This window comes from Lissotriton vulgaris, chromosome 2_1 (assembly GCF_964263255.1).
Source record: "Lissotriton vulgaris chromosome 2_1, aLisVul1.2, whole genome shotgun sequence".
NCBI lineage: Eukaryota > Metazoa > Chordata > Amphibia > Caudata > Salamandridae > Lissotriton > Lissotriton vulgaris.
In genome coordinates this window covers 1,707,026,109-1,707,039,499 of record NC_141687.1, presented here as the reverse complement: position 1 = coordinate 1,707,039,499, position 13,391 = coordinate 1,707,026,109, and the positions used below count along the sequence as shown (strand labels likewise).

The following is a 13,391-nucleotide window of genomic DNA, read 5'->3' as shown; positions in this document are numbered from 1 at the left end:
ATGTGCAAAAGACCTCTTCTGTTCTGCCCTGTTCGCAGTCAGCAAAGCTGCTCCACTTTTATACAAGATAGGCCAACATCACTCATCCATCAGCACCCACCTCACAAACAGCATTATACTCTCCTTTTATTTGAGAGACTTCCACACTGTTGGGAGAGTTGTCAACATTTCTTCACTACCGGCAACATTATTCCCTTTTAAAATTCCAGTGTCTTCCACACAGTCCCACATTTTGGATACTGGGTCTGTGAAACAGGAGCCATTCATATAGGCTTATAGACAGATGAAACCACTCCTCCCCGTTAAGGGACTTTTCCTCCTCTTTACCCTGACCCACAACAGTGCACCCTGCATACTAGAACAGATAGGGAAAACAACTATAACCTATCCCAGGCTGTTTCCCTAAGACTGTCAGACATATCTCCCCCAGGTCAGTGCTTCAAGCCTTGTTTGGCGGCTCTGGTTCCATGCATCCACTTAGAGGAGTAGGATGCACACGAGGATGGATAACAGCTATCATGCCTCTCCCACTAACTCTGGGTAACCTTGGGAAGTTTTCTTTCATTGCCTCGTGATATACTGGTCAGTAATTGATCACAGCATTATCCCAGTGGATCTCAGTGAAGAGACAGACTGGTGCTCCTTATTATTGCATCTTCTGAAGAGCTATGATCCCAACCTCCTTTAACTTTCCATCAGCAGTCAGGAAACTGGAGCTGATGAAGCCGATCAAGAGATACATAAAGTGTCGCTGGGTGCCAGAATCAAACATTTATTAATCCAATTCCGCTCAACCATTAGGATCCCTGTGTGACTTATTGCAGCAAAAAGAAGTTGACTGCACCTACTTCTGTAAAGAAACTGTGTGGAGGAGTGGGTGAGGTGAGGAAACCCGCAGTGCAGAAGGGCGCAGCTGTGCGGAGTCCCACAGGGTATAGTGCTTGTGGCAAGGCAGTGTGCTGTGGTACAGCAGTCAGAGAAGAGCACATCTGAGACAACTTCAGAGCCCCTCTACGTACCACTGCCAAGACACTGCTTGGAGGAACCGCAGTACTGCTGGAAGCTCACTGTGCTGGATGGAGTACTGTAGCAATGACAGAGCACTGCTGACTTTGCTAGAGCCCACAGTGCTAGGATCAAAGAGCAATAAAAGAGCACTGTTGGAAGGAGCGCCCAATGCAAGTCACTTAGCACTAACAGGGACCTGGAGGCAGGAGGCCTGCGCTGCTGATTACCTGTCTGCAAATACAGCATTGTTTAACAAACCTTGTCTCCAGTGCTTGCATTTGACATGCCCTCAAATGTGGGCGAGGTCAATTGCAAAAGTAAATAAACAGTGGTATAGGTTGCCTGCCAAACAAAAGACCCAGGTCTGAAAATAAATTATAGACAAGTACCATCAACTTTTGAATCAAAGACAATTAACATGAGACAATTCTTGCATCTGAGTGCCAGCACAGTCCCCACACTGGACACAAAAAACATCACATACAACACAATATGATCTTTCCACTGGAGACCACGAGCAGTGGACAGAGGAGTCTAACACATTACTCCCATGAGTTTCCCCTAACATCTGACACAATCTGGTGTGTCTGACGATGATAGTACTGAGGTCCATGTACCATACCTACCATCATACGATATTTTGGCTTCACACCCAAAATGTTCTCCTGCTGAAAATCATTTTCATCTGGTGGACCCTGAACTAAAGAGCTACGAGGGGCCGTCATGGATGTACAATTTAAGGGCACGTGTCTGGTTCGTTGGGGTCATTTAATAGTTTGGGTAAAGCCATTTTCTCCACCCTAGTACTACATTTCCGCTGTCATGTGCGAGTGGCAAATACAGGTTCATGCAGTCCGGAAATCATGTCTTCTAGCATGAGATACTTATGGCCATGTTGCCCTAATGCCCATTTGATACATCTGTGTGTCTTCGGTAAGTTCATTGTAGCTTGCTTCCTCTCTGGAGGGTCAAAGGCGTAAGATTCCCTAGAAGAATTATGTGGGCCTGTTTCCCACATTATGCCTTCAGAAGTTATTCTACAGTTGCTTTGCCTGCCGCTCTAATCAAAAATCAGCTGTAGATGAAACCAGGTCCATTGTGTCAGCTACTGAAAAGCCAACAGATCCAACAAACCTTCCCTTGCCCCATACAAACTGCTGGCACAGTAGTCAAAGAATGCACCGCCTCAGAACTGAACATGTACTGGATGGACCAGTACTTGTGAAACGTTTGACCCCATCCTTGGCCTGAGGGACTTGTGCACCCGAGCTCAGATGTGGAATGGTGTACAAGCTGGAAGGACGTTCTGCCTGAGGGAACAGTCTGCTGACTGCTGAAAATTGCCTTGAGGACAAGAAGCTATGCCAGCTTGAAAAGCATGTGTCAAGTCCTGGCAGCCTACAGGCTCTGCCTAAAGAGCGCGGTCCATGTCTCAGGGGGGATGCAGTGGAGAAACCAATACAACTGTTCAGAGGACTGCATGAGAAGCTACAAAGTGCAGAACTGCAATTTTGCAATGCGTGACTCAACCTGCTGAGAACCCTCTTACCCCAGCACTGACAAAAGAGACTTTTTCCTACCCTAAATAAGTCCCCCTAACCTCTGTCACAGCTCACATATGCTATTGCTCTACTGGGGTCAATACACCCCCTATCAGCAATGTATTGCAGGTCCTACATTGGTAAATTGTATCAAAATCTGACCACAAAACGTACTTATCCCCTTCCCTATAGCTTCAAGTCCTTGGTCGCCAAGAACCCAGAACCCATTCCAAAGCACTAGGCTGGCCCTCAGCGACAGCCTAATTCTTTTTATCTACAAGCCGCAGTAGCTGAGGAAACACATTTTTGAGTTTCCTTGCTAGCCCTAACCATTACTCATGACAATCAAAAATATCACTGGAACGTGTGTCCAAATTTCAAGGACAAAGGACCAGGTGTGCCAGCAAGGCCCAAGGACCTTTTCTGAGCAGCTATTCGGCCTATGGTAGCCAGACCTATAAGTACAGAATCCAGTTCAGATAGACAATATTTGTTTAGAGCAGATGTGGAACCAACACGGATTGCTGTGGCGATGGTGTGACTGTAAGTTTAGCCTGGGGCAAGGAATATTTGCTCGCAACTCTCACTAGTTTTTAGAAACTGGACAGAAACGAGACCTATCATGAGAACCTTGGGACCCGAATGTGTGTCGTCTGAGATTTACAAGAAGGCTCATAGATTGTGCCACCAGGCATGGCTTACAAGACTGTTTACTTTTCAATGGCTCTGGTGGATTTTCAGACTGGAGAATGAGTAAAGATGGTCAAGGAGAATCAGCAAGCATAAATCACAGAATAATGTCTCTTGGGGGATGTCCTCAGAGTTTGGGGTTGTGATTGCAACCAAGTGCTTCTTTACCTCTCAACGAGACCTTGTAACATGAAGCAAGCATCCTTCACTCCATCTCAAAGGCAAAGCACAAACGTTAGGTCTTCTAATCGCCAGATCATTTACTTCTTTGAATTAACTGGTACGAATTACTTGTCGTCCGAACAAAAAAAGATGATGGCAATTAGGTGCGAAAATAAGAAAGCATATTAGAAAAGAAAGCAAAAAAAGGGGGCGCCTGAGTGGAAGAGACTTAGCAGAATTAGTAACAAAAAGAGCCAATGGTGGGGTGGCGTCCTGTTAACTAAGCAAGAGAAAGTAGAGGAAGAAGGGAAAAGGGAAAATTATGACAGATTCCATGGCTGAAGGGGACGGAGAAGATGTGAAAGGAGAAAGAAATGGGTAAGGAGGTATGACCTCCCTTTTAAAGAAAGCATTTGAACATACTTCGGAACCAAGTGCTTAGAACCCAATATTCAGTTCACTTCAAATGGCCATTATCCAATAATTTGATTCGAATCACGCCCAAAGATTCAGCTAATAACAATTGTTGTTAACTCCAGCTATTTATCAAACCGTGCAACTTGAGATTGTTGTAACTAAAGCTTAGAATGAGGCCATGCCATCTAGAGCACATAACAGCAGCTCGGTAGGGAAACTTGCAAACCTGGCAGGGAAGAAACGCAGGTACCTGCGGCGCAAGAGGCCTTAAACTCTCCAGGGAGCCCCCAATGCTTTAAGAGAGGCACTTCAGGCCAAGGTCAATAAATATCTGTGAGATATGGGAGACTTAAGCGCCCCTCATCACATTCTACACAGGGGAAAAATTTGGCGTTCTGCCACTGAAACTAGGGCATTATTCGAAACCGCCCGTGGGAACCCAGCAGCCTGCTCCTCCTTAACTTGAGCTTGGAAGGGAACCCAGCACTGTGGCACCTTTCCATCACTGACTCACTAGGTACTCAAATGACCTCTAACTTCCATCAAGCCCACATTGTACACTGAGACCATCCAAGTGCTCTGCCACAGCCGCATGGTCAGACTGGCATCAGGCATTTCCCCGGGTGGGGGGAAAGTTTCGTAAGTGGGGGCAGGTTTTGTAGCAATGCAGCAATTCTAAAAGCACTGCAAAATTCCTTGTACGTTCAGCAGTTTAGGGGCAACAATAAAAGTGTCAAGTTAACTCTGGTGATTAATGCACCTGCTGGATAGAGATGTGTTTTGTTTAGTGGCATCTAAAGTACTGCATTGGGTTAATATGCCTACCTCAAAGTACGGGTACCATGCATATCAAAGAACTTAGCTCAGTGGGTTACTGCTTTTGTTAAAGAGAACTTTTTGTTACTGTGCAGCTTATAAATTACAATCTTATTCTAGCACAGTGAGCTATGAACTGCCATCAAAGAGCTGCTTGCAAGCTGCATGCTACAGGTTAATAAATTATATTTTATTCCTAGTCTTTCATTATCCTGATGATGCTAAAAAAAGGTTTGTTTGGGTATAAATACATTCTTATTATTAAAGTCTACCCTAATCAGTGTGTTATCTTCTGAATCCTGAGCTTGTGCTTCTCCTGACCAAGCACTCTTAAAAAGTGCATGCCAGTATGGATGGCATGTGTATCCTACAGCGTGTAGGCTTCTTTGCCTTATGTACCATTTTCTATACACTGATTTACACACGTATGATTCGTCGCCTGTGTGTGTGTGAAGTGCTCTGACACCCTACACTTGTTTGAGAGCTGCCATAAAACAAATGAAATACGTGTGAGAGAGGGCCTATGGAGAGATGAGGGGCACTGTTGGAGGTGGACAGTAAGGGAATCATTGAAGAGCCGCAACAAAGATTGTCCTATCCTGCTGCGCAGTAAGGTGGTCATTTACTATGCTAATACAATTGAGTGTATAGTGATAAATGTGTTGTAGAACGCGCCAATTCTTCCTTCTACCACAAAGCCCCCTTTGTAGTGGTCGGACTCACTCGCTATGCAACATACGGGTCGTGGGGGTCGGGAGGGGGGATGTTTTGAGAGTGGCCAGACAAAATTTGCCACAGCAACTTTGGGTTTCCCAGCCCGGCCCTGCCCAGCAGGAGTCAGCGGCAGCCTGAATAGGGCGTGTTGTGTGTAGGAAGCTGCAGAAGAAATCGCTACCACACGCTGTGGACTTCGGCCTTCTAGCTGTCCCAGCCGGTGCATTAGAGATTAGGGGGTTAATGATTTCTTTGGAGGCCGGAGAAGTACGCACTGGTATCAACCCTTCTACCGACGACAGCGTCACTGGCCTGCCCTACCCTTCCGGTAACATCAAGCAGGATTTGGACCCTTCCGCGCCGGCCTGCGAGACATAGCAGCTTTTCTAACAGAGTGACTGGTCTGTGGCTGACTCTGCCCCGACCTTCTTAAAAACACTGACCGGCTGGAAGAGTCTCCGGCCTTCCACCGACCCCAGCAAGCAGCTCCACCTCGGTATCTGGGGCAGGCGCTGCTTTATCTATGGTGAAATGCTGAGCACACCCACTGAAAGAGGATATGACGCAGCCATGATGTCATTATTCAAGCAGTGCGTAAGAGGTTTATGGGTCAAGTCGGTGAAGACACAAGCAAAGGGGAAAAGCCTTTGAATTGGGATGACATCATCGTTGACAGTCATAGATAATGTCACTGCCAACGACGACGATGAAGCACCCAGTGTTCGAGATTGGCAGCATTACTTATTCTCATCTAATACAGGTTCTAGAACACCTATTCCGGTGTTATTCACCTTATTGCTACGTACTTTAAAGAGTAAGTATCAGAAAAAGCACTTTAAAATGTGTTCCACAGCTGCCTGAATGATGCCTGGCTGATAATTAACATAAAGACTGAAAAGCCGTTTAGAAAATGAACACAGAAGTTTCTCTATAAGGTTTTATTTAATTATGATATCTGAGCCTCTGCAGAATATTCAAAAGTGAACAAATCAGTGGTATTTTTCTCTGGGAAAGGCGGCAACAATATCTGCATCAAGCGTGCTTCCCAAAGAGCAGGCCACTGCCCCAGAGGCGGTACAAAAAAATGATGGGTCACCCTGCAGAAAATGATGGGGGGCTCCGTGAGTGTCCCCTATCTCACAAATATTTATACGCTTTGGGATGAATGGGGCCCGTCTGAAGGGTTGGAGGGCCCGCCCTGAACGGCTGGGTCACTTTGAGTCACAGATTCTGAAGCCTGCGTTTATGACCCTGCAGTGACCAACAGTTCCACTCCCAATACAAAAAAAATCAATGTAAAGCAGCTCAGAGTGTTAGATACCAAAAACAATGGTGTCATCAGACAAAAGGCCCAGGATAAGACAAATATCTGTGGGGAAGGGACATGGCATACAACCCAGCGGTGCCCTGTCACATAGAAGGCCCGGGAACGCCTCTGGGGGCCATGTTGGATTGGGCTGGCCCTTCCCCATGTCATTGGGTTCACGTCCCTGACCTTTCTTAACAAATAATCTTTCTATCAGGAAATTGCAGTGCAGCATGAACCCAAACAGGCCTTCATGGTTAGAACTTCGTGGCTTACCTGGTGCTGTGTTGTGTGACATGCCCCATCCCCACATCGTGTGTCAGGCTGTGTGGACAGCCTGGTCACATTATATAATCACACCTCCCAGACCACCACCAAACCCATCATTCTCTCCCTTACAGCTATGCACATTTATATTGACAACAATAAACTATGACGCCCATCAGAGTGCCCCATAACTAGATGGTACTAAAAAAAAATGACTTTAAATACAAATTAGACATTTTTGGATTATTGTACTTTTCTCTCCTTTTTAAGTTACTATGCATTAAATATACTCCTCGCCTAACCTGTGATATATACAAATGCTTTCCTGTGTAAAGCACTAAAGCATGCCTTAGGATGATGTCCCTTCCATGCAAAACAATTGACCAAATACTGCTCTGTCATCCTGTGCATGACACCTGTCATGCGTGTCGTGTGTCCCTATACACTTTAACACAGTCACAGTATATTTCCTCCAACCCCAGCAGCTTGAGCTTCACCCCTGCGTGCACTCACCTGCGTAGGCCTGCGCCGCGCCGTTGGCGCGCGGCGGCCCCTTCTGCAGCAGGCGCAGCCGCACCTGCTCCTGCACGCGGGCGTTCTTCAGCTGCTCGCGGTCCCGATGGTCCAGCTGGTGGTCGGAGGGCAGCGCCAGGGAGGAGGTGTCCATGTTGGGCTGCAGAGCCGACATGAGGAAGGTGCTGCCGTCCTGCATGGTGGAGGTAGGAGAGAGGGTGAGCGCCTAGGCCGTGTGGGTGCGCGCTCCACAAGTGTCTCTCACTCACTCATAACCACCCCGGCGCTGGCCCAGAAGGGAGCGGGAATCTCCGTGCCTCCGCGGGGAGTGTGTCGGGGTCTTAAGCTCGCAGCTTCCGGGAGTGGCACTGGGTCTATCTCTCACTTCTCCCAGGCGTGAGGCTGGAGTCGCCCTACCTCCTGCCTTACACTTCTTCCTAGTAGTAGCTGGGCCCCGTGCCAAGCGGCCCCAAGCACCGTGCCAAGCAGTTCCTCGGTGGTGTGGGGCAGAGCTGGCTCCCTCGGTGCCCCTCACGCCTCCCCACAGGCCCTCGACGTGTGCTCAGGCCTCGGGGCGGTGGAGGCAGGCGGGCTGACTGTCTGACATACTGCGCTCTCCCCTCCCTAGCAACTGACACCAGGACGGGGCGGGCCCGCCCCCCACACCCTGCCACCTTAACAGGTAGCGCCGGCCAGGTTAAGGTGGAATGCCAGTGATGTGGGGACTGAAAGAGAGCGCCATCGGGAGGGGGCTGAGGGTGGAGCCCTACCTGGGCGGCTTGCAACCCGATCCCTGCATACCTGGGCAGGGCGGGGACAGGGACGGGTGAGTGGGTGGCTGCATGGAGACCGGAGACCCCCTCCCCCCCACACACACAAACCAAAACCCTCCGTACTCAGCGCTTTCAGTTTATCCTGTACAGGACAGCATGTGAATGTCAGTGTAACAACTTACGTTTCCTTCTCATTTCATTGTGGCAACTGGAATTTTACTGTTGTTTATACTACAGTACACAGATGGGATTTCAAAGTGGCCCCCTGTCATGTGTGGCATATTGAACCTGACCTTTCAGCGTGTAGCCCTGCGCACACGCGACTTGTAGGCCTAGACTCAAAATCGGACAATATTTCAAGCTTTATAATACCAACTGATGTGAGCTGAAAAGCCAGGCCGCTCAAAGATCACACAAGTCGATCTATAAACTCTTACCATACTCCAATGCACACACAGCAGTGCTTACTTATGCCCATACTGTCAATCAGAGACATTCTTCGTGTACATACGTCTTAAGAACGTAATGTTTGCATTCACATTTCTATTCAGTGTAAGCGTCATAAAAACAGTGACGCAAACTTTGTGATTAGCATTTTATCTTAGAAACTTTGTGTCGGGCCTACGTACAGCTGGTGCATTCCTATATACATTCACTCATGTAGATGGCTTCATATACCCATTACACGTTCACAAACTGATTTACTCATACACTTAATAATGATACACATTCATACACTCGAATTCTCTACAAAATTCTATAAAATCCCACAAACACTCTTCTCTACGCACACTATATTGACATAGACACACACGCATATTTTAAATGCCTACATGTAGCTCTAACTAACCTCTGACAAATCGTTGGAGCACTTTATGATGAGCAGCAGACTGCTCTGGGACCTGTGGTTAGTTTAGTGTTATTGGGAATAGTCTTGTGACCTCAAGCAAACCCTCCCATGCAGTAATTCCTGCGATGATTGGGTGGGTTGGGGGGGGGGGGGGAGAGAGAGCACATACGCATCGTCGGTTGGAGGAACCGATGAGTTGGAGAAGATTAGGTATTGTGATCTTGTAAATGAGCTGTGGGTGACCTGCAGAAATCCAAAAACAGTGAATGGGGTAAACAGGCATGCGTCAGCGAAGGTTGTGCTCAGGGACAGGAGAGTGACATTTAAAGGAGAAAAGAAGCAAACTATACAGCAATCTCCTGCATACACTGCCATAGCTACATTCATATGCACACACACTGCCATAGCTACATTCATATGCACATACACTGCCATAGCTACATTCATATGCACATACACTGCCATAGCTACATTCATATGCACATACACTGCCATAGCTACATTCATATGCACATACACTGCCATAGCTACATTCATATGCACCCCAACACAGCTAATCAGAGCTCTAACCTGAATTTGTTAAAAAAAACATTTACCCAATCCCAGGGTGCAAGGTGTAACATCTGTACACTGAGGTAAATCACACTCAAGAGGCCTCTGACTATCAGCAGCAGATTACTTTGTAAAGTAATTGACACTTGCAGTGGCTGTGGTCGCAGACATTGTTTTTCTCATGTCCTATGTGGTCATAAAATGGAATTTTAAATTTGCACTGCAGTATTCAATAGATGAATGTATATTTATTAGTATTTTTGCTCTAAGTAACGTAATATTGGGCCTCTTTTATTTTCACTGCCATGTAGGGCACCTTCAGCCAGTCCTGTGTTTTTTGGTAACAGCAATTTACAGTCTGCAACTTGTTGACTTTTTTCCACAGTCCCCGTTAAAAGTGAGGGCTCAAACAATCAGAATGCAAAATGCAGTTGTTTATGAATACAGTTCTGGGTGAGGTTTTCACCATCTGCCACTGTGAACACACAGATCTACACACCCATCCGGAGAGGAGCAAGGATGCCATGGGACTGGGTACAAAGCATGGACAATTGCCTCTGTCATTGCTGCTGGGGTAGTAAAACACACCAATTGCCATGGCTCAATGAGATGCTGTCGGCTCTGGGCCCCGGCGTCGCACATTGAAAACGTCCTGTTTGTTACCATCACACTGCATGCTGGAAATTGTAGGAAAACACAAAACTGCAAGTACCAGAAGGGGTGACTGGCTGTAGGGCAGAATGTGTCACACATGGCATGAGGCGACCTGGCAGCTACCAATAAGATTCCTGGGAAAGTGCAGTAAACGCAGGAGCAGAGACCACCATGGCGACAAACACAGTGAAGAATAAATTCACGAGCCTGTGCCCGGGACCCAGTCAGGTCGTGCCTTCACCGCCACCCCCTCCTTCAAAAGACACAAAAGGCCAGCCCTTCCATAAAAGAGGGAAGCCGTGGGGTTACCCAGCCTGCTTCACCGACTGAACACACAAGAAAGGAATGCAGGGCCAGCACAGAGAAAAGCCGCCCTCGCCTCCGAGAATCCCCCCAAAAACCCAAGATTTCACAACAGCATGCCACAAAGGAATCTTCCGGTTAAAACTAAGCACCAAAGTCGATCACCGAAGAAACAAGCATTTGCAATGCAATAGGTCTCGCATTGTTGAAAGTTAGAGCAATTGGTGTTGTTCATCTACTTAAGAAATAGACTCCGTACTTTTAGAAGCGTTGCTTGTGCACTGTCAGCTACAATAAGAGCTGATCTGCCCTCTCTTTACTGTGTTGACCCTGCTCCTGCCGGGCCAAACTTGTATTTCGTTATAGGACTTAGGGTGACCAACTGGCATTGGTGCAAATTCAGGACGGTGAGTGTAAAAATTCAGGACAAAGGGTCAAAATTCAGGACACAAATTCAGGACAGGAGGTCAAAATTCAGGACAAAACTTTAGGACAATAGGTACGTTTTACAGACACATCAGAGGTCGCGCAATAGTATATAAGTAAGCCCAGCCATTTCCAAACATATTCAACCATTTGCAAACCTATCCATCATGTATCCTTCCATCTATCATTTCACTCATCCATCCCTTCATCCATCCCCTCATCCATCCTTTCACTCATCCTCCATTATCCATCCATCCATCCACCCTTTCACCCTATCCATCTGTACACTTATCCATCCACTCTTCATCCCATCCATCCATTCACTCATCCATTCAGCCATTTACCCTTTCACCAATCCAGCCACCCTTTCACTTACTAATCCTTCCACCCATCCACTCTTTTAGTCATCCATCCATCCTCCCTTTCTCTCTCCATCTACCCTTTCACTTAGCCTTCCTTCCATCCATCCACCAACTCATCCATCTACTCAACCACTCATGAATCCATCCATTGCCCCTATCACTCATCCATCTATCATTTCACTCCTTCACACATCTATTCATCCTTTTGTCCATCTACCCTCCCTTTCACTCACTCATCAATCCTTACACCCACCCTTTCACTCATATGTCCACTCATTCACCCTTGCACTTATCAATCCATCAATCCATCCATCATTTCACTCATCCACCTACCCCCCATCATCCACCCACCCACCATCCACCCACCCACTCATCCATCCTTTCACCCACCCACCATCCAATCCACTGATCCATCCTTTCACCCACCCACTCATCATCCATCCATCCATCCTTTCACCCACCCACTCATCATCCATCCATTCTTTCACCCACCCACTTATCCATCCATCCTTTCACCCACTCTCCATCCGTCCATCCTTTCACCCTCCCATCATCCATCCATCCATCCATCTGTCCTTCCCCTCATCATCCATCCATCCATCCATCCCCTCATCATCCATCCATCCTTTTCTCTCATCATCCATCCATCCTTTCCCCTCATCATCCATCCATTATTCCCCTCATCCATCCATCCTTCCCCTCATCATCCATCCATCATTCCCCTCATCATCCATCCATCCTTTTCCCTCATCATCCATCCATCCATCCTTCCCCTCATCATCCATCCATCCTTCCCTTCATCATCCATCCCCTCCCCTCATCATCCATCCATTCCCACATCATCCATCCATCCATCCTTTCACCCACCCCCTCATCACCCATCCTTTCACCCACCCACCCACTCATCATCCATCCATCCATCCCTCCCCTCATCATCCATCCATCATTCCCCTCATCATCCATCCATCCTTTTCCCTCATCATCCATCCATCCTTTTCCCTCATCATCCATCCATCCTTTTCCCTCATCATCCATCCATCCATCCTTCCCCTCATCATCCATCCATCATTCCCCTCATCATCCATCCATCCTTTTCCCTCATCATCCATCCATCCATCCTTCCCCTCATCATCCATCCATCCTTCCCCTCATCATCCATCCATTCCCTCCCCTCATCATCCATCCATTCCCACATCATCCATCCATCCATCCTTTCACCCACCCCCTCATCACCCATCCTTTCACCCACCCACTCATCATCCATCCCTCCCCTCATCATCCATCCATCCATCCTTCCCCTCATCATCCATCCTTTCCTGTCATCCATCCATCCCCTCATCCATCCTTCCTTTCATCCATCCTTCCCCTCACCCATCCAATCCATTTATCCCGCCCCTCATCCATCCATCCTTCCCCTCCATCCATCCTTCTCCTCATCCATCATCCTGCCCCTCATCCATCCATCCTTCCCCTCCATCATCCTTCCACTCATCCATCCTTCCTTTCATCCATCCTTCCCCTCACCCATCCATCCATCCCATCCATTTATCCTTCCCCTCATCCATCCATCCATCCATCCATCCTTCCCCTCCATCCATCCATCCATCCTTCCCCTCATCCATTTATCCTTCCCCTCATCCATCCATCCTTCCCCTCATCCATTTATCCTTCCCCTCCATCCATCATCCTTCCCCTCATCCATCTTTCCCCTCATCCATCATCCAGCTACCCTTCCACCCATACACCCAGCTATTTACATTTTCTCTCCATCCTTCCCCTCACTCATCAATCCATCCATCCTCTCTCATTATCCATTTATTCAATCTTTCATTCATCCATTCACCCTTTCACTAATTCATCCAGCCATTCGCCATCCCTTCACTTACTTACTCGCCCACCTTTCCATATTAATTTTGAGCTGAGCCCTTTTGAGAAGAGGCCCATCAAGAACTTCACCCTCGCTGCAGGGGCCGTTCCAGGACTGGGATAGAAGCCACCCAGGGCGGAGACAGGATCCACCACAGGGGGGGACAAGAG

The 13,391-nt window shown here is 47.6% G+C and overlaps 1 protein-coding gene across 2 annotated transcripts in view; it reads right to left on the bottom strand.

The window, feature by feature from the left end:
• PKP3 (plakophilin 3) overlaps positions 1-13,391 on the bottom strand; it is a 166,376-nt gene that overhangs the window by 88,399 nt on the left and 64,586 nt on the right. Inside the window, exons 1-2 of one of the 2 annotated variants that reach the window (XM_086957695.1) lie at positions 7,704-8,036; positions 7,435-7,627 (exon numbers count right to left, since the gene is read on the bottom strand). In XM_086957695.1, coding sequence (XP_086813821.1) covers positions 7,435-7,609 — 175 coding nt within the window. In that variant the 5' untranslated portion in view covers positions 7,610-7,627; positions 7,704-8,036. Of the gene's footprint in view, positions 1-7,434; positions 7,628-7,703; positions 8,037-13,391 lie in introns of those variants that run through there. The other variant, XM_086957694.1, reaches the window with a different exon arrangement.